The 18,296-nt window shown below is 42.9% G+C and overlaps 1 protein-coding gene across 1 annotated transcript in view; it reads left to right on the top strand.

Moving 5' to 3' along the window:
* CDC5L (cell division cycle 5 like) overlaps window positions 1-15,435 on the top strand; it is a 45,841-nt gene extending 30,406 nt beyond the window's left edge. Inside the window, exons 15-16 of the mRNA XM_019537142.1 lie at window positions 10,892-11,104; window positions 14,724-15,435. Coding sequence (XP_019392687.1) covers window positions 10,892-11,104; window positions 14,724-14,828 — 318 coding nt within the window. The 3' untranslated portion in view covers window positions 14,829-15,435. The remainder of the gene's footprint in view (window positions 1-10,891; window positions 11,105-14,723) is intronic.
* Window positions 15,436-18,296: the final 2,861 nt, after the last annotated feature.

The following is an 18,296-nucleotide window of genomic DNA, read 5'->3' as shown; positions in this document are numbered from 1 at the left end:
ACAGTTTATGCCATTACTGAGCATAAAGAGCTGCTGTTGAGCAAGATATCTTTATCGAGGCATAATTAGCAATGATGAAAAATGCAGAAAAAAATGCATGATGACAACGGTTCTAATGTGTAAACCTGTTTTTTCTTTCAGTTATCACTTTGCACTTCTGTGTCTGCAACTTTAGTTTGTGGACCTTAAGAGCATTTGAAAAGCATTCCTGAATTATCTTCTCAACACCTTGTTGAGATGAATAGCCCCCATCTTTGTGTACCTCAGTTTTCCCCATATGTAACACACAGATTAATAGACCTGGGCCATGTGGGAAGAGCAAAGCAAAGCACTGAGTTTTCCAACTCTCAGCCTTATGTCTCTTCCTCATGAGGTTACCCTTCCTCTAGAGATGATTAAGACTAAGCTGAAAGGCATCTGGTCTCAGTGTAATATCAAAAGAGGTTCCTAGCACCTTGGCTGATGTACTCCGAACAAAATATCATATTCCTTCCCCCAGAAGATAATATTTCTAACCCCTTACATCTCGGGTTTGTAGGATTCTGGAGCAGGAAAGTGTCACGTTAGCTAAAATGTGAGATGGTAGCATCATCTTTTGAGCAAGTCAGCTGTATTTGGATCTCCATAACTTTCTGCAGGCAGTATGAACCCTCTCTTCAAAGACAAAGCAGCGTAGGCTTGGAACACAAATGTTGTATTTCCATTGTGGCAGATATGTTGTCATTTCAGTTGATTGCTAAATTATAAACATTATTCAGAGTCTGTGGGGGAGGAAACTCTAGTTACATTGTATACACAAAGCCCAGTAAATGAGTTACCCATTCCGCGTAGTCAGATTTGCAAATAACCCATGCTGTGTAAGCGCAGGGCACTCAGGCTGTATTGGTTGCTGCTTTATAGTAATGAACAAGGCAAACAAGCTTTCCAGACCAGAAGAGTGGTTTTTGTTCCTCTACACAGCTGAGTTCACCTGAATTAACTTTGTGGGAAGCCAGAGTCTGTCTGTGGGTTGCACTGTACGTTCAGTGCTGCCCCAGGTTTTCCTGGAGACAGTTTTTACCTTCTCTAAAGTTTAAAACTTCAAGAAAGTTTTCAGATGGAATAACTGAGAAATCAGCGCGGTGACAACTAGCAACATGGTGAGGTTAAATTTCTTTGTAACTTAACTTCCACTGTGATAAATATAGAGTTGCCTAGAGAGGAAAAGATTAAGAACATAAAAAGTGCGTACTAAATCAGACGCATCGTCCATCTAGCCCAGCGTATCTAGCCCAGCGTATTGTCTCCAAGTGTGGCAAGTATTAGATGGTTTAGAGCAGGGGTGTCCATCTCCACCCTGCCTGGCAGGCTAGATCTGGACAAGGTGGTGGCAGGGTGAGTGGCATCAGTCGCAGGTCTTAATACAGCCATCACTCATCTCCTCCTCTCCACCCTCTCCCAACAGGATCCCATACCCAAGATTTCAGCTGTGGGTCCCTTCCCCACTCCCGCCACCTCCAAATTTCTGGCCCCTTTGGGGAACTTTGTGGGCCAAACAACACAGCTCCATGCTTAAAGGAAGAGTTTATGAATAAGGTATATCTGGAGTCATCCATTCCTTGTCATACCTTTCCTGGCATCAGCCATCATTGGTTAACCCAGTAGAAGCAAACCTTTTTGTTAAGTATACCACAAATTAGCCCTGCACCGTCCTTAGGTGCCACTCTGATCTCCTTCCCCTTCCTGATCTGCTGCTCCTTTTTCTGCTCCCAGCTCTGTGCACCCTGCTCATTTTGCTGCTTTGCTTTCTGCTTCTTGCCCTATCTATCTGCCACTGTGCTGGTGGACCCCTCCCCAATCTTTACCAACCCCGCCCAACCTCACAGGAGTGGGGAACTAGGAGCCAGCTGCAGGGTCTGCAGACAGGAGGATGAGTGCGAATGTTAGCCCATCAGTTGTCCGATCTATTTTTGACACCTGTGGCACAGGTTGGTCACCCCTGGGTTAACTGATGCCAAACAATACACCCTGACATTTCTGTTTAAGATTTCCCAGTGGACCTGTCTCCATGAATTTCTAATCCCTTTCAAACCTGGTTATGCTATCTGCATCCACAGTTTCCTTCGGGCTGACTGTGCTTGGCTTTAAAAAAAGAGGGGGGGAAGGTGTTTCGCCTGTTCGTTTCACTGAGAACAGGCATAGTTAGGAGCAGAAAAATCTCACATCAAGACACAAATTCATCAAAGGTCTCCGCTGCCAAATGTTTATAATCTAAACACTCAGTTACCTGTAGGACCCAGTAAAGCTGAATTGGCAGAATTTCCATTTATATGTAATCCATCATCCCATGGACACTTAGCATGATAGACACATTCCTTCCTAGGCTCTTGTGGGCTACACAAGTGTCAGGCAAATCCCAAAGGAACCATCTGTACCTGTAATGGAAACTCCTGTCAGAAAAACAGAACCAGCGCTGAATGGGCAGCATTCTCTTATGTTTAGAAACTGGAAGCATTTGCTAGGAATGAAGCTGCCACCATCACCACGTGTGGACTGGGGAGTGCTGAAAAGGTCAAAAGAAGAGATTCTGCTGCCAAGAATCGTTTTTACCCACAACGGGGAAATGTCTTGGCAGGGCAGAGTCTTGGGTCCAGAGTCCTGAGATCCCCAAGGGTTCAATACCCAGCTTTGAGAAGGTTTAACCTCTTTTTATGTCAGTTCCTCAGCTATTAAAATGGGCATTGTGCCTACCTCCCAGGCCTGCTGTTCAGGTTTATGTTCCTAAAGCATGGCCAGGAAGTGGCTACAGAACCGGTACTCTTATTGCTTCTCTCTATAACACAACAAAGGCAACAGTCCTTCCTGTTCAGCATTTGAATGGCTGAAGTCTTGAATGCTGGATGCTTCTGGAGCTCTGTCTCTTCGCATATTACAAGCCTGGAAAGTTTCTCAGTTGCCCACCAGACTCCAGCTGAAGTTGAAGATTTGAGATGTATTCTTGTCATTCCCTCAAAGCCAAAGCCTTGCAGTCATCAGCTCTTTGTGCCACCATCCTGCCCTGGTCTGTGCAGATCCATGAGAGCCCAGATCAGTTTGGGGGCAAGGAGTGTACCCAGGGAGAGGCAAATCCGGTTCTGTTTCAAAAGAAGCAGCTCTCTTAAGACTTTACCGGTATTTTTTCACAAACTGCTAGTCAAGCAAGTTTTGGAAACTGGCTAGAAATATGTTTCATTTATACACATACATTTTTGTGCTCCAGTGTGCCAGAGATCCGGCATGGCAGAGCAGACTTGGTTAATTGAGTCTGCTCCGCATATGAGCTGGCGCGCACTGCACAGTGTCACATGCAGTTGTATAAGTGGCGAAATGCACATCAGCTTGCAGAAAATGGCGGCCATGCGCTTTTGAACTAAATCACCTTGGATGTGTTTCGTTCAAAAGTGCGCCGCTGCCACATTCTCAGCGCTGATGCATGTCTCGCCACTTATACAACTGCATGCGCCACAGCGTTGGGCACTTTTAAAAGCTCCCAGTACTGTGGCGCAAACAGTACAAATGCCCACTAATTTCAGAGTGCTTTTGAACATGCCACACAGTATATGAACATTTCACTTATTGAGATCCTTGTGTGGGAAGTATTACTTAGGTGCCGTAAAACAGCTGGGGGCACAGAGAGGTCGGAGAGGAAGTCATGTCGCCTACCACTGGCCATCCCAGGAATGTAGATGTTCTCAATTTACATATTTAGCCTGTTGGGTCATGCTGCTGCCTGATTAAGGGCTGACATTCTTATAGGCTTTAATGTTTGAGAGGTGCTGTGTTGAGTCAACTTTGTTCAGTTTTCAACCATTGCTGTTGCCTTGAGTATTGTTTTTGTAAACTTTGCTTACAAATTTAAAAGGACAATTCATACTGGGTACCCATGTCTTTAGAAGTCAAGATAATCATACTTAGCCCTGACAGAGCTCTTTATCATCAAAGGATGTTCAAACTCTGACCCCTAAGCATCAACTTATACTCTGTCAAGAATCAAAATGATCAGTGGCCTGAGGTCGCCTCTAACATTTAGTACCAGTAGAACTAAATGTTAATTAGTGCAGGATATTGCAGCTGTCCTGCCCTCTCCCAGGTATCCTAGAATACACATTGCATAGGCCCAGATTGCTACTGATGTAGGGATTTGCTGCCATTCTGCCTTTTTTTTTTTTTTTTTTTATGCTGAGGATTGACTCTTTTCAAAAGCTCCTAGGTTCAACCTTTTCTTGTGGCTTCTGTCTTGTACTAATAACATACAAGTACAGACAAATAAATGTATTTCTTTGGTAACCCCCCTCTCCCCACATACATATACACAGGGATTTCCATATGATCTTGACACCTTTTATCACAAGGACAGAGCATTTTTGACCATTTGAAAGAATTAGACCTCTAGTTTCCCAAAGCTGCTTTATCTAAGGGTCCTTCTGTAGAGCTCATCCTCATTAGTACCTGATTATCCAATGCAAAGGTCATAAATATGCATGTATTACTCCCCAGTTACTGTTTTCGGCTAATGGCCATTACAGTCAGGTTAGGATTTTCTGGGATGACAACACCACATGAAAGTTAGAGCAGTCTGTGTGTTTAAAGAGGCACATCCCTTGATTTACCAGGAACTGAAATACTTCTTAGGCATACAAGACTCGCTGCATTTGGGACCAGTAAACTCTTCCAAATGCTAGTTATGAGCCCATGGTCAGAAAGAACACTTTGATTCCTAGGTTTGTACGGCAGACTGATCTGCTACAGCGTGTACACTTTGTGCTAGTGGAGCCATGAAATTTCTCCCAGGGGTCAGAGTTGTGCCACTCTCGAGAGATGCTTTACTGTGGGTTTTTAATTGCAAAGTCTAGAACCCCACGAGTTGAAAAGGCCCATAGAGAGAGATGCCTGTAGGATATGCCTGAACTGGGAGGAGATTGAGAAACTTCAAATATAACAGGGGGAAAAGCTTCAAAAAAGTTAAATATAGGAAAAGAACCTAAAGCATTGCCATCACCAAAATGGCACTTTTCTAAGGTATGCCTCCAACTCTTGTTAAGGCGGAGAGGGATAATTGATATGCTGCCATTCTAGCAAATAATTTCCACCAGAGGACATTAGAAAGAGCTGTGATCTATATGGATCTAGAGTCACAACCACTACTAATCTACTTGGTCAGATCTAACTCCTGTCAGCTTTTTCCTCTGATAAAATGTATAAAATGTTTAATTAATCGGATCACCATTTTCAAAGAATTGAATCCCAAGTTTGTTCACTGATACCAGGTAAGGCACCGTTTACTTCCAAGTATTGTTGTTGTTTTGTTTTGCTTTTCTGCAAGTCTTGTATCAGTTGATTTAAAATCTCAGTCCTACCAAAAAGTGCTGTGAAACTTGGAGGCTGTTCATAATAATCCCTCTACTGAGCAGCATGTTCCACTGGGACTGTTCTTGAGTTATTAGTTGTAGTCTTGGAGAAACTATCAAGGAGGCGTAGCCTGTCACAAGTGTTAATAGACAATGGTGGGATGTAATCCACTTATTAAAGCGCAAAATAGTAGTTCACCCTCCGGCCCTCCTAATTATTGGTTTAAATAGGAGCAAAAAACATAGACTGGCCTTTTCTCATGTGCACATTTGATCTGATTTTAGTTCTGGGTTGCAGTTATATACAGCCATAGCTCACTTCAGGGGACATTTATGAGTGGTGTTTGTTTTTTTTTCCTTCTTTCTGTAAAAATCAGGATGCCCAAGTAAATCAGACTTAATTTTGACATCACTTGAGAGTTATGTGATTTTTAATGGTCTTCTTTGACACTCTTGAGCAGCACCCTGTTTTCCTAACGGCCTTTGCATCTGAGCTCTGTTAGGAAACCGTCATCTATAGCGTGATAGGAAAGTGCCAAAATTATGCATTAAGCCATATTGAGGCGTGGTGGTGAATAGCTAAGCAGGTGTTAATATAGACAGTCTACTTTTAAAGATTGAAGTCTGCATTGTTTTGACCTGGAAGACTATTTAATCCCATGATTGTTTGTATTACAGTAGCTCAGAGACCATTTTGCCAGCAATGAAGTAGCAGATAGGCCCTACACCAAAGACTTTCCAGTCTGCAGGATGGACAGAAGAGTGGCAGGAAAGATGATAAAAAACCTGAGGCATGGAGTGGTTGATCTGCTGGCAGCCATCTGGGGAGCGTAGGGAGGAGCTGGGAAACAAATCCAGTTCAGGTCCAGTACCTTAACCCCAAGACTCTTCTTCACCGAGTTGGACTGTGTTCAGCCAGATCTCCCCAGATCACAATAGCAAAGGAGTTTGTGGGGAAGGGGCTTTCCTTTGAAACACTGGTCAGAGTCCTCTGTCTGAGACCTGCACATATTATCTAATTATTTCTCTCCCCTTGTCTTTGTTTCCCCTGCCCCTTGCCTATGGCATGGATTTGGGAGTTTTCAGTGCTTCTGATTTTGTGTGCTATAGCTGTAGCATGTGGGCATTTGAAGCGAGGTTTTTTAGGAATCTTTGTGTAAACGATCGCCTGCAAATGTGGGGGACGAAATTCAGTGGCCCAGGAGGCTGTTTTCAGCCCTGTGCTCCTTGGCATGGAAATGGGTCCCTTCAAAGTATGTTCAGACAAAACTCCTGAGCTTGCAGCAACAGGCAGACCCCAGCTACGTGGGACAGTTTGACTCGCTTCTGACTCATGTTCCACCATCTGGAAGTGTTGAACGTAAGCTGCTTCATGTTGGTAGAGCTTTGTGGTGATAGCCTGAGTCCCCAGAATATTAAGAAAGTTGTCTCCCCTCGACTGCGGCCTTTTCAGGCTATATAGCAGTTGCCTCTCCCCCCCATGCCCTCCTGCTTAGTTCTTCACCTGTATCTTACTAGTAGATCTTGCAGTAGTGGAAAAAGATGTGTGCTGTTGTTTTCAGGATTGCAAGTGATGATATCCCTGAGAGCATCCTTGCTTTAGCTTACAATGAAAAAAGCACTGCCCATATGTAGGAAAAAACATGAGAATTGAGAGAGAACAGTTCCTGCCCAATTTGCAGATGTACCTGGAAACAACTCACTTTGCAAAGAAGTCCTCCAAACATCTGTAATTTTCCTGATAGTTCAGGGGAGAATCAGTTGTCAGACTTTACTGAAATCTATTTCTCAATTTTAGGTAAAGAATGCATACTAGTGTTTAAACATACCTCTCCATAACTGTCTGGAATTTTAGCCTGGCATTTGAGCCTTAAAATTTTACAAAGCTTGAACTAAAGTTATATGCAGTTGTTGGCATTAATGCAGCAGTCAGCAATTTTTAATAAGCAGTATTTGTTACGAATGTTGAGACCTCCCTTTGACCTTCCTACGGGGTCCCAGAGCCTTCTAGTTTGTGGAGGAGGCATGTTTCTCTCTCCAGGAAAGGAAGAGGAAAAAGGATATTACTTCTGTCTCAGGTTTGGGAGGGTGGTTTAGCCATAGGAGACATTGTTATATTATGGTAGTGGAGCATCTTTTAACTAGGGAAGGAACAGAGTAGAAGAGCTAGGGCTACACAAACAAAATCAGCTTAAGTATGTATATATACATATGAATAAGAATCTACATCCAGATCGATAGAGAGCCTTTAAATTCCCCTCTGACCTTTTGGAGGTCTTAGACCATTGGATGATGACTCACTCGGTGAATTATATTTTAATATGAATCTCATCAGAATCCAGTTTTATTTTGTGCCCTGAATTTGGACCTCTGGCACCTTCAGCACCTCTCAAGTGTCAGGGCCCTTTGGGTAAATGTTTGTTTGGAGCCAGCCTGTACCCAGTACTATGGGACCATGCCAGGGACTTCTGATTTACACTGTGCACTCTCATGGTCTCTTTGTCCCATTTACTGTATCCATAAAATGGAGATATAACCCCTAATAATACTGTTCTTCTTCGGTATAAGTAGAATTTGGCCTTTTGGCTGAGATCAAATGTATGTCAGAGCCCGTCAGTCTACTTGCCTACGCTGCCATCACATTGTATTTGAGCTAAAATGAAAAGCGTCTTTAGAAATGTATAAATAATAATGGCAATCAGAAAAATGACCCATTTTACCACATTGCTGCATTGGTTGATGGAGTAACAATATTAACCACATGGATGTTCAAAGCCTTCCTAGCTTTGCATCAGCAAGTAACCTCATGTACCCTGAACCTTTCTATTTTATTCAGATTTATACAGATGTTGAAAAGGAAAACTACATTGTAGGGACCCTGGAATCACTTAAAGGTGCATCACAAACACTCCTTGAAAACTGTAGCCATCCAGTTCAGTTTAATCATTGATCAGCAAGCCAGATAGCAAAAACACTCGTGTCTCCCCCTACCTTTAGCAGTTTCCCACCCTTAGAGTCCTCTTGTGACTCTGTAGCAAGGGTCCCCAAAGTTTCATTTGTGGTGGGGCCTGCTGATGGGTGGGACAGGCTTCAGGTGGCCACATCACAAAACGAATTAGCAGTGTTCAGCAGCTCTTACATGTCTCATGTATACCAGTTCCAGTAAGAAGAATCGTAGGTCTGCTGCAAAGGTCAGGTACTGCCAAGCAGTTGAGGGCTACAGCCTCACCAATCGGCTAGCTCTGCCGAGAATAGCCGCCCATAAAAAGTCCCTTTGTAGGCTGCATAGAAATGCTTCATGGGCCACAAGTTGCTCGTGGGCCATGCTTCAGGAATCCCTGCTTTGTAACATGCATCTTATTAACACTGTGTTTTAAATAAGCTCATAAGCTGGTAATGTGACTTGCTCCATCTCAGTCACAAACTTAGTTCCAGAATAAAGCATATAAATAAACTGGGGCAGTGCAGGAGTTGAGGAAAATTGCAGCTTTGTGCAAACCTGGCTCATGTGACCACAGTGGTGATGATTAGTTTGTGTAGATATTGGTGTCTGGTTATATTTGACACTGTATAGAATACTTGAGAAAAATCATTTCCTCCCTGTCCCTTACCCATCTTCTTATGCATAATCTTCCTAGATAATAAAATGCATTGGCTGATCACAGGATTAACTTGGCACAAAGCAGTGAATATTATCTTTATTTTGGATAATCAGTTTTAATGCTCTTATGCTTGGTAAATATAACATTTACCAACATAGCTTATGATTTTAAAAAAAATCAGCCCCTTAATGACTCATCGCTGCTATTGTTTTGAGGTGTATATTTGTGATTTACTTGATTTAAAGCAGCTTTTACTCCCATCTCTTGCACTGTCTAATGCACCTTATACTGGGAAGCTAACCTCTGAGGCCCTTGGCTTTCTCCCTTTATTGAAGTTGGCATCTTTTGTACAATGCTCTTTGCAAAAAAGATGTTTTCCATGAAAGAAGCCTAAAACAACAAGTAAATCCATATGTCCATAAGAAGAGACGTGAAATGCTACACCTCTCCCAGATTTTGTTCAGAGAGATTTCCCAGTGCTACTAGTTGACTTGATTCAACATTAAAGGATTTCTTTGATATTGTTAGATTGGAATAGCTATTAACGAGCCTTCAGAGCTTTGACTGTCTAGTTAAATTTGCTCCAAAAAGCAGGTGGCTCACTCTCACTGCTATCTCTGGCATGATACGGATACATGATAGGTTCTGATGCCTTTTGTTCCCCCTAGAAAACGTTAGCATACTGTGGCTGGTTCTCTGCCTGCATTGTTCCCCAAAGGCAGGATTTTGTAGCCTGTATTAGGACTTATTGAAACCTGCCCTTGTGGGTTGTGGCAACAGGCCTGGCTAGAAGTCCATCAGGAGTTTAAGCCTAGCGCACCACTGTTGGTACTCATCGAGATGATGCCACAAAAGATGATCAAGTTGCTCTGAAGTCTTGGCATCCTTTTATCTTGCTTCCTTCCCCATTTACTATATTTGATTAATTGGGAGCTTTGGGTTTGGCTTCTGGTCCCACCTCTTATGTGACCCTTGGACAGCATTTCAGCATAATATTTTTCAATATACTTCCCTGTAAAGTGGGGGTAATGTTGCTGACACTTCCACATGCTTCTAAGGAAGCTGCTCTAAGGCTCCTCATTGGGGGTTTTGTTATGGGGTGGGGGGGGTTCTTTTGTTGTTTTGTTTTTAGTAATGCAGAGGGCAAGCTGAACGCTTTGGCTGTGCAGATGAAATATGAAACAGTAAGGAGATTACTGGTCTCTTATATTTAGGGACCTACCAAATTTGGGGTGGCTACACCCTGATTGTACAATTCGAGCATCGTGCTGGGCGCTATTATTGCATCAGAATATGGCAGGGCCCTCATGCCTCTGATTGGCTGAGGGGCCCTGGAAGTCCCATCCCTTCCCAGAGATTAACAGATGATCAATCTCCAAGAAGGGGTGAAACTACCAGGGCCCCTTAGCCAGTCATAGGTGTTGGGGGGCACCTGCCACGCTCCACCACAGAAATCTTCTTCCCCCATGCTTCAGGATGTCACCGCTTTCTGCCCTTTTCTGTTTTTGCAGCTCTTTTTTTTTTCACTGCCAATTTCACACCTTTTCATGGCCCCTACACTTTTTTTTGCGGGGGTCAGGCTTTTTTGTCGAGATTTCTGCAAAAATCAAAGGTCAGTAGGTCCCTGCTTATATTCCATTTTCTCTTAATAGGCGTGAAGATTTCCCTCCCAGTCATGCAGCTGGGATTGGTACCTAGCCATGATTTGCCTGCAGTGGTTTGGTTGCCCATTCAGCACAGGGGCTTGGACAATTGCTGACTAACGGAGCCCAGTGATGCTTGTGTTTCTAAGTGGGGAAACTTGCTTTGGGGTTTTAATCCAGTAACCTCTGATCTTTCAGGTTATGGCATAGCACTATACAAATTTAAAATATTAAGCACAATTCAGCAAGAATAATACACCCACTGATTTCCTTTCTCCAGATAAATAGAGGTCATATGACGACAGAAGCCAAGAGGGCTGCCAAAATGGAAAAAAAGCTGAAGATTTTGCTTGGTGGTTACCAGTCTCGGGCAATGGGTCTCATCAAACAGTTAAATGATTTGTGGGACCAGATTGAACAGGCTCACCTAGAGCTTCGCACCTTTGAAGAACTAAAGAAGCATGAAGATGCTGCTATTCCCAGGAGATTGGAGGTAAGTTTCCAAAGGCCATTTTAATGGGCTGAGAGAGAAGAGTTGCAGGGGCTAAGGGGAAATGTGTTGATGCTGCTCAGGATCCAATTGCTCCCACTCAGCTGTGTTCACTTTTTGCATGATGTATTTTTAAAAATTAGTATCAAGTTCTTAGCCTTACCTAATAGGGGTGTGCGAAACGGGGCAGATTCGGATTCGGCCCAAATCAGGGACAGTGATTCGATTCATTGATTCAGATCACTGTCCCCGATTCGATTCATCTGAATCTGAAGATTTGATGCCAGTTTGGAGAATCAGCGATTCGGCCATAGACACAGCTTTAAATGTGTTATCTACGTACCTTGAGGTACCAGGCACAGCTCGTCAATGCGGCAGTGCTGGGGAGAATGGAACGTCGCACAGGAGTGTGGGAGACATCTCCACATGCACACATGCTTAGTAGCCAACCTGGAAGTAGACCAGAAGTATTTCTGGTCCATTTCTGGGTCTGCTGCCAAGTGCACTAGGGGCCCTCCCCGTGTTTCTGCTACCCCCGCCCCCCCCCGGCGGCTGGGTGATTGGCCATGGGGGGACCCTGGGTGCCACCTAGACTTGGAGGGCACCAGTTGCTAAGCCAGGGGGGCACTGGGGGCCCCCCTGTGCACTCCCTAGCAGACCCAGAAGTGCTTCTGATCCACTTACGGATCTGCTACCAAAAGTGCGCTCTGCGCTCCTGTGGGATGCTCCATCCTCCCCAGCAGCACAGTGTTCACAAGCCACGCCTGGTACCTTGAGGTATGTAGAAAAAACATTTAAAGCTGTGTCTATATCCAAATCACTGAATCTTTCCAAATATCTCCGAATCAATTCGGAGGGCTCCGGTTTGATTGGAGAGATTAAAGGATCTCCTAATTCTGTTCGGGTACGGAGATTTAGCCACCTAATGAGGCCAAGTCTCCACCAAATCGAATCGGCAACTAAAGCTTCACACAGCCCTAATACCCAAGACAGCTTCTCCTTTTGTTGCCCCACACTGTCACATCCAAGAACCTCTGAACGTTAAAAGCTCAGGCAAATCTGGTTTTTTTGCTTTTCCTGCCCACCTTGTCCTTGTTTGTGTATGTGTAATCTAACAGATTTAGCATAGGTTAAATGTTCCCTCATTATCTGTAGTTTCTAGCAGAGTATATCGGAACAAATAACGCTGGCGTAAACTGTCGTACCTCCATGGACATCAGTGGAGCTTGGGCAGTTTACACAGCTGAGAATAAGTGTTCTTTTTCCGAATGTTAAAACTTCGTATAGCCTTATTAAGGTTACAGTCACATTTCAATACCAAGCAAAGTTGTAGAATAACCCATGACAGAATGGGTATTTTACTGTTAGTACATCTTACTAGAAATTAGGTAACTGCTTCAATTAATGCTAGAAACTGGAAAAAAAAAAAAAAAAAACCATTTGGTGAGGACTGTTTCCGGTAGGAAAGGATGTCTGGCAAAAGCAGCGTTACAGTGACAGTTTGGGAAAAGAGGATATTCTTGGACCATTGGAAAGCACCGGAACTTTTGGCTTTAATTGTCATTTAAAAAGACAAAGTCCTACTGATCCCTGGATTGTAGCCGAAATAAATTAGCCTGGCGTTAATTTAGGGGCCTGCTGCACGGTCAGATAAAAGCTGGGTAGAAACCGGAGTTGTTGTGCATTTTCAAGCACTAACTTTGTAGCTAGTTCGCTGTTTATAGCCAAGATAGACATTTTTTATTGTGTGTTAATTAGTTTGCACATGTGGCTGGCCTAAACTTATTGCACATTTAACCAGCTAATTGTGCAATAAATGTAATGTGTAGCAGGGGCCTCATTTTGGGGATTTGTTTTCAAATTGGCTTCTAGGTTCATTGGCTAGCTTCAAAAGCTGATCTACCAAATGACCCAAACTGATAGTTTTCAACTTATTATCTGATTTCTTTTGTGGAAAAGTGGGAAAGAGGGATAAGAAAATGGTGGATTGGGATTTGTGGCATTCTGAGCTGATTAAGCAAGAGAAAAACAGCCATACTCTCTTCTCCCTCTTGTATTTAGAGAAAAAAAAATCAGCTAAGATTTTATTTCCAAATGCTTTATAGTAGGAGATGATGTATGAAGCAGGAAGAACACAGCTTGATTTTTTTTTTTCAGCTACCCAGCTGTGTGTGTGCAGTGTCAACAATTAGAAAGACCCTGCTTTGATTTTACAACAAAGCCAACTGTATATGGAAGTCATTAGGAAGGAAGAAAGGTGGATCATCACCAATACATCTCTCATGTATGGAGTTACTTTTCTGTACCATGCTTTAAACAGCTGGTGCTAAACTATAGATCATTCTCTAATTGCCCCCAGTTTTGTTAAGCATTGTCAGTGGGCCTATTTAAGACCATTTCCGATCACTGAATGTATTTACATATCTAAACAGAAAGCTTTACTCAACAAGCTGCAAGCTTTCTGCAGCCTTTCCAAATTGTTTTGTCCAAAATCTGCAGACTGTGTGGTCTTGAAGTCTCAAATGCATCATTGATTTATTTAAACAGGTCATGTCCCATCATCAGAAATACCCCCTTTTTTACTGTGGTGCTTAAATAACCAGATTTTGATGTCTGAAGGAAACTGTTGCTAGCATGACTTACTGTCATGCTTGAGTGGCTAGACTCCTTCCTCTTCTTGAATGGCTCTGCTCTGGACCTTGGTGCTCCTGCTAATTAAGTTTTAGTCACTGACAATCCCTACAGTTTGGAGCAGCTCCAGTGTCATTGTGGGCTAATGTTTACTCAGCCTTATAGGACGTGGTGACCATTAGACGTTCTCGCCATTATCTAGGATAGATAGATGCAGTCCAACATCGTGACAAAAAATGCTGTGAGTGAAGGAAACAGCTGGTCGGTACAGTAGCCCCTAATGCCATGTACATCTGTGACCATTATGGCAGGACCTGTTAGTCTAATATGGGTCTTTACAGCCACAAGAGAAAATGCACCACCAGCCAGTAGAATAACTGCAGTATCCATCATCACTCGCTGATGAATGGATGCCATATACATGCAGAGGAGGTAGTTTAGTACGTAGGAGTCAGTATTCGGGAGATGTTTTTGAGCCGTGTGAACTAGAATGAGAACAGGCTATCGTATGATCTAATTTCACTAACAGTTGCGAAACTCATAGAAGGAAAGTTTTCTCTATACAACTCATTGTTGAATTGCAGAATTCATTCACTGAACTGTAGAATTCATAGTGCAAAACTTTAGCAGGACTCAGAAAGAGATTGGATAATACAGTCATGATTGAGTTCTTAAATGAATCCAGGTAGGAATTAGGATGTGACCTAATGAAGCAGGGAGAGCATCCCACATCTGACTAGCAGGAATTTCCAGCACCTTCCTGTGAAACATCTAGTGCTGATCATTGTTGGTAACAGGATCCTGGATCTACAGGTCCCTGGCTCTGATCCAGCACAGCAGTTCCTGTCTCTCCAAACAAACCCAATAGTTCTTCTATCCCAGCTGTTGATCTCGACTCTCCAGGGCACCAAATGTAGTGCAAGTTAGTCCAGGTTATGCTAGTGCAACTTGGGGGAGAACTGACCAGTCATTCGTTCTGTTTCCGTATTAGTGTCTAAAGGAAGATGTGCAGCGCCAGCAGGAGCGAGAGAAGGAGCTCCAGCAGAGATTTGCAGACTTCATGCTGGATAAAGAAACTTTCCAGTCAAAATACTGAAGCACAAGATTCCTTTGTCCATCAATGTGACGTTTTTCAGGTGTACAGATACTTCTATGTCTTGCCATCCATGTCACAGAAATCAAGTATAGGTAAATTGCTGCTCTACGCATCTTGTGTTGTGGGGGCTTTTTTAATGGACTCTCATTGTACCAAATGCTCTAGGTGTAAATGGTTTAGTTCAATATTAAAGATTTTTGGATTTAAACATCCAGGACTTTGATATTACAAGAAGAAATCGCTCTTTTTTTTTTTTTTTTTTTAGCCTCACTGTCATTGTTTGCTAGGGTTATTACTGATTCATTCTCCCAGTGTTTTACCATTTTTAAGATCTACGGAACATAAACCTGCAGTGTGTGTGCCTGTAAGTAATGTTTCTTGAATAAACCTGGAATGTAAAGATGTCTATAAAAAGAAACGTCTCGTGTTGCTTATCGGGAAGGGAATCTTTTTAAAAAAAAAAGTCTCTCTTATGCCCTTGGTCTCTCTTTTTTGACTATTAAAAAATTCAGAAGCTATTATCTGTAAGGGGAATGAGATATAATCAGGACATAAATACAGCTAAAGCATTTCAGTTCTTTTATCACTGCAGACTCCTCTTTTAGCAGCTGACTGTCCAGTGTGATCATTTTGGAATGTGAATAGACTAAGGAGGTTAATCTTACTGCAGATTAACTTCACCTCTTCCACTAAGGTGGAAAATAGATTTTTTGGAAGCACTCAGGATTGACCTAGCTGCTTTTATTACACAGGTAGCAGTGGGGATTTTGCCACTGAGTGAGTGGGAGCAGTTAGGCCAACACAGTGGGAATTTCGAAAATGCTCAGAGATATTCCCGTCGCTAAACTTGCAGAACCTCACCTGGGCTTGACTCCTTTGCACTGGATTAAAAAGGCTGCAGCAGCTTAAGGGAGGGGTAGATCCATCTGAGAGAGAATTTCCCCTGGCCCAGGAACTGAGGAAGGCAGCTACAGCCTGTCCTGCAAGGATCTCACAAGAAGGTGTGATGGTGGCAGGAAGATGCATCAAGAACAGGCCACAGCTCTGGTGGTCCTGGGCAGGGTAACCTCCCATGGCAAAATTATGCTGGGAGCTTTTTAGGTCTCTTGAGCAGCCTGGAACTACAAAGTGTGAAACTTGCTTAAAGCCACCTTAGTCCCCTCGGGCTGGAAGTTGTAACTATCTTTTAGAAGCTTAACCCAGAACTGACTTGCTGGTTTGGACTACTCCTCACCTCGAGACTTCCCTAAATTGGAAGTACAACACCTTCAAGTGGGCCTATTTCCTAAATCGCTGAAGCATTTTGCAGAACTAAGGCGTCAGCTGTGTTAGTCTAAAGTCAGGTTGAAGGCAGAGTAGATTTGCACCATATAAACCAGTGGTTCTCAACCTATTTGCCATAATGGGCTACACTTGCAGCTCTCAATGTGTTATGTGGGCTGCACCCACACAACTTACTTCCTATGTATTCATTTAACAGGATGTCACGTGGGCTGCAGCAGTGTGCCGATTGAGCCGTATGCGGGCCACAGGTTGAGAACCACTGGTATAGACTAGATGCATAAGCTTTCAAGAGGGCTGATTAAGTGAGCTGCTGCTTACAACAGCTTATGTATCTCTGATTTAGTTGGTCCTTAAGGTCAAATCTACCCTGCCGTCCACCATTTTAAGAATCCTGCCCTAACTCAATTTCTGGTTTTGTTTGGGCTAATATTAAATGTTAGCGGCTCAGGTTTTATTATGAGATAGGCGAGACATTTATTCCAAAGTAATTCCTTAAATTCGTACATATCTGCCAGAGATCTGTTGCAGAAGACTGTTTTCATGTTTTGTTTTTCCAACAGTACCTTCACATTTCTCCAAAACCCTAGAAAAACAGCTTCTATCCCCTTCTGCTGCTTGTTCTTCTCCATTTCTGGACAGTTGTTTTGTGGAATACATACCAGAGGGGAGAAGAAGCAAACAGTCCTGATGTTCAATACCTTGCAAAGTCAGTGTGCTAATGCATGTGAGTTTATACCAAAGCATGGGCTGTACTGTGGGTCATGATGTAGAGGACCCTGGAAAGAAACAGGAAGTTTATTAAACGTGCAGATTTTCTGTTTCCCTATGTGCTATGGCCATCACTTTCATTGATTCCTGAGGCCTGAACTCTGCTGTCTTTGCTAGGACCTGATTGCCTGGCAGCCATTTGAGTCTTTCCCTTTTTCACCAACAGAAACAAGGGGTGAGGTATTTATATTAATGCACACCAGTTTTTCTATAACACTTTTTTTTTTTTTATTATGCTGTTTGGCTTGTAACTAAATCAGAGGAAATGTCTTTAAGGATCAATCTTCTTGCATCCTGGCTATTTTAGCTTTGCTGTATGTAGGGAAAGAAAATCTTCTAATGTGTATCATGGGAGGTATCTGACAGTTCTTGTGGTTGGATAGTAGCTAGAGATTTTAACAGAAAACCCTCATAGGTTTACCACTACCACAATTGGGTTTCTTCCGTTTCTTGTTGAGCACTGCAACAGTCTTTGAGGTTTCTTGCATTGCTGCTCAACAGTTTCAGTGTAAGGCAGGTATTCAAACCTTCCAGCTCAGCACGCTCTACAGTGGAAAGTTAGAGGGACAGAGTTGTTCAGAAAAATAATTTTTTTTCCTCTGAAATTCTTGCACCGGTTGCAGTGAATACTAGAAGTTACTGCATTTTGAAAGCAACATCACAATAAGCTTTCTATGGGTTTCTATGTGGAAAAAGGCATCAATAATGAAACTTAAGTAGAGTTGCGATGAGTTCCTCACTTCACTTAAGGAGAGAAGTTATACATTTATTGTATGACACTGTTTCGTGCTAGCTGGGAGTATAAAACTGTTTGTTTAACTCATAAGAAATCTCAACGTCAATATTTTTTAACTTTGAACTCGGAAACCGGTTTTCAAATTTCATCCCCGAAACGAAACAAAAAAATCAGTCATCATAGGTAAGTAGGGCTGGAAGGGATCTCACAAGGTCAGCTAGTCCAGCCCCCTGTGCAAACCAGGATCATCCACCTCACCCAAGTGTCTGTCTAACCTGCCCCTGAAAATTTCCAGGGAGGGTGATTTCCACAACTCCTCTAGGTAGCCTGTTCTAGTGCTGGACCACCTTTGTAGTCCGGAAGTTCTTCCTAATCTCCAGCCTCAGTTTCCTTTGCTGCCGTTTGAGACCATTGCTTCTAGCCCTGTCCCCTATAGACCACAAAGAAAAGCTCATCTCCAATCCACTCTGTAATCGCCCTTAAGGTATTTGAAGACTATTATGATCAAATCTCCAACTCCTCACCCCCACTCGTCTCTTCTCCAGACTAAACAAGCTTAGCTCTTTCAACTTTTCCTCCTAAGTCCTGCTTTTCAGGCCTCTGATCACTTTTGTTGCTCTCTGCTAGACTCTGCAATAATGCACAAGTGTGAACAACTTAACTTTTTCCTATAATATACC

Source organism: Crocodylus porosus, unplaced genomic scaffold (genome assembly GCF_001723895.1).
Source record: "Crocodylus porosus isolate Cpor-Errol unplaced genomic scaffold, CroPor_comp1, whole genome shotgun sequence".
In the NCBI taxonomy this organism is placed as follows: Eukaryota; Metazoa; Chordata; order Crocodylia; family Crocodylidae; genus Crocodylus; species Crocodylus porosus.
Note: the sequence above shows the minus strand (reverse complement) of the source record. Positions and strands in the feature narration are given on the sequence as shown.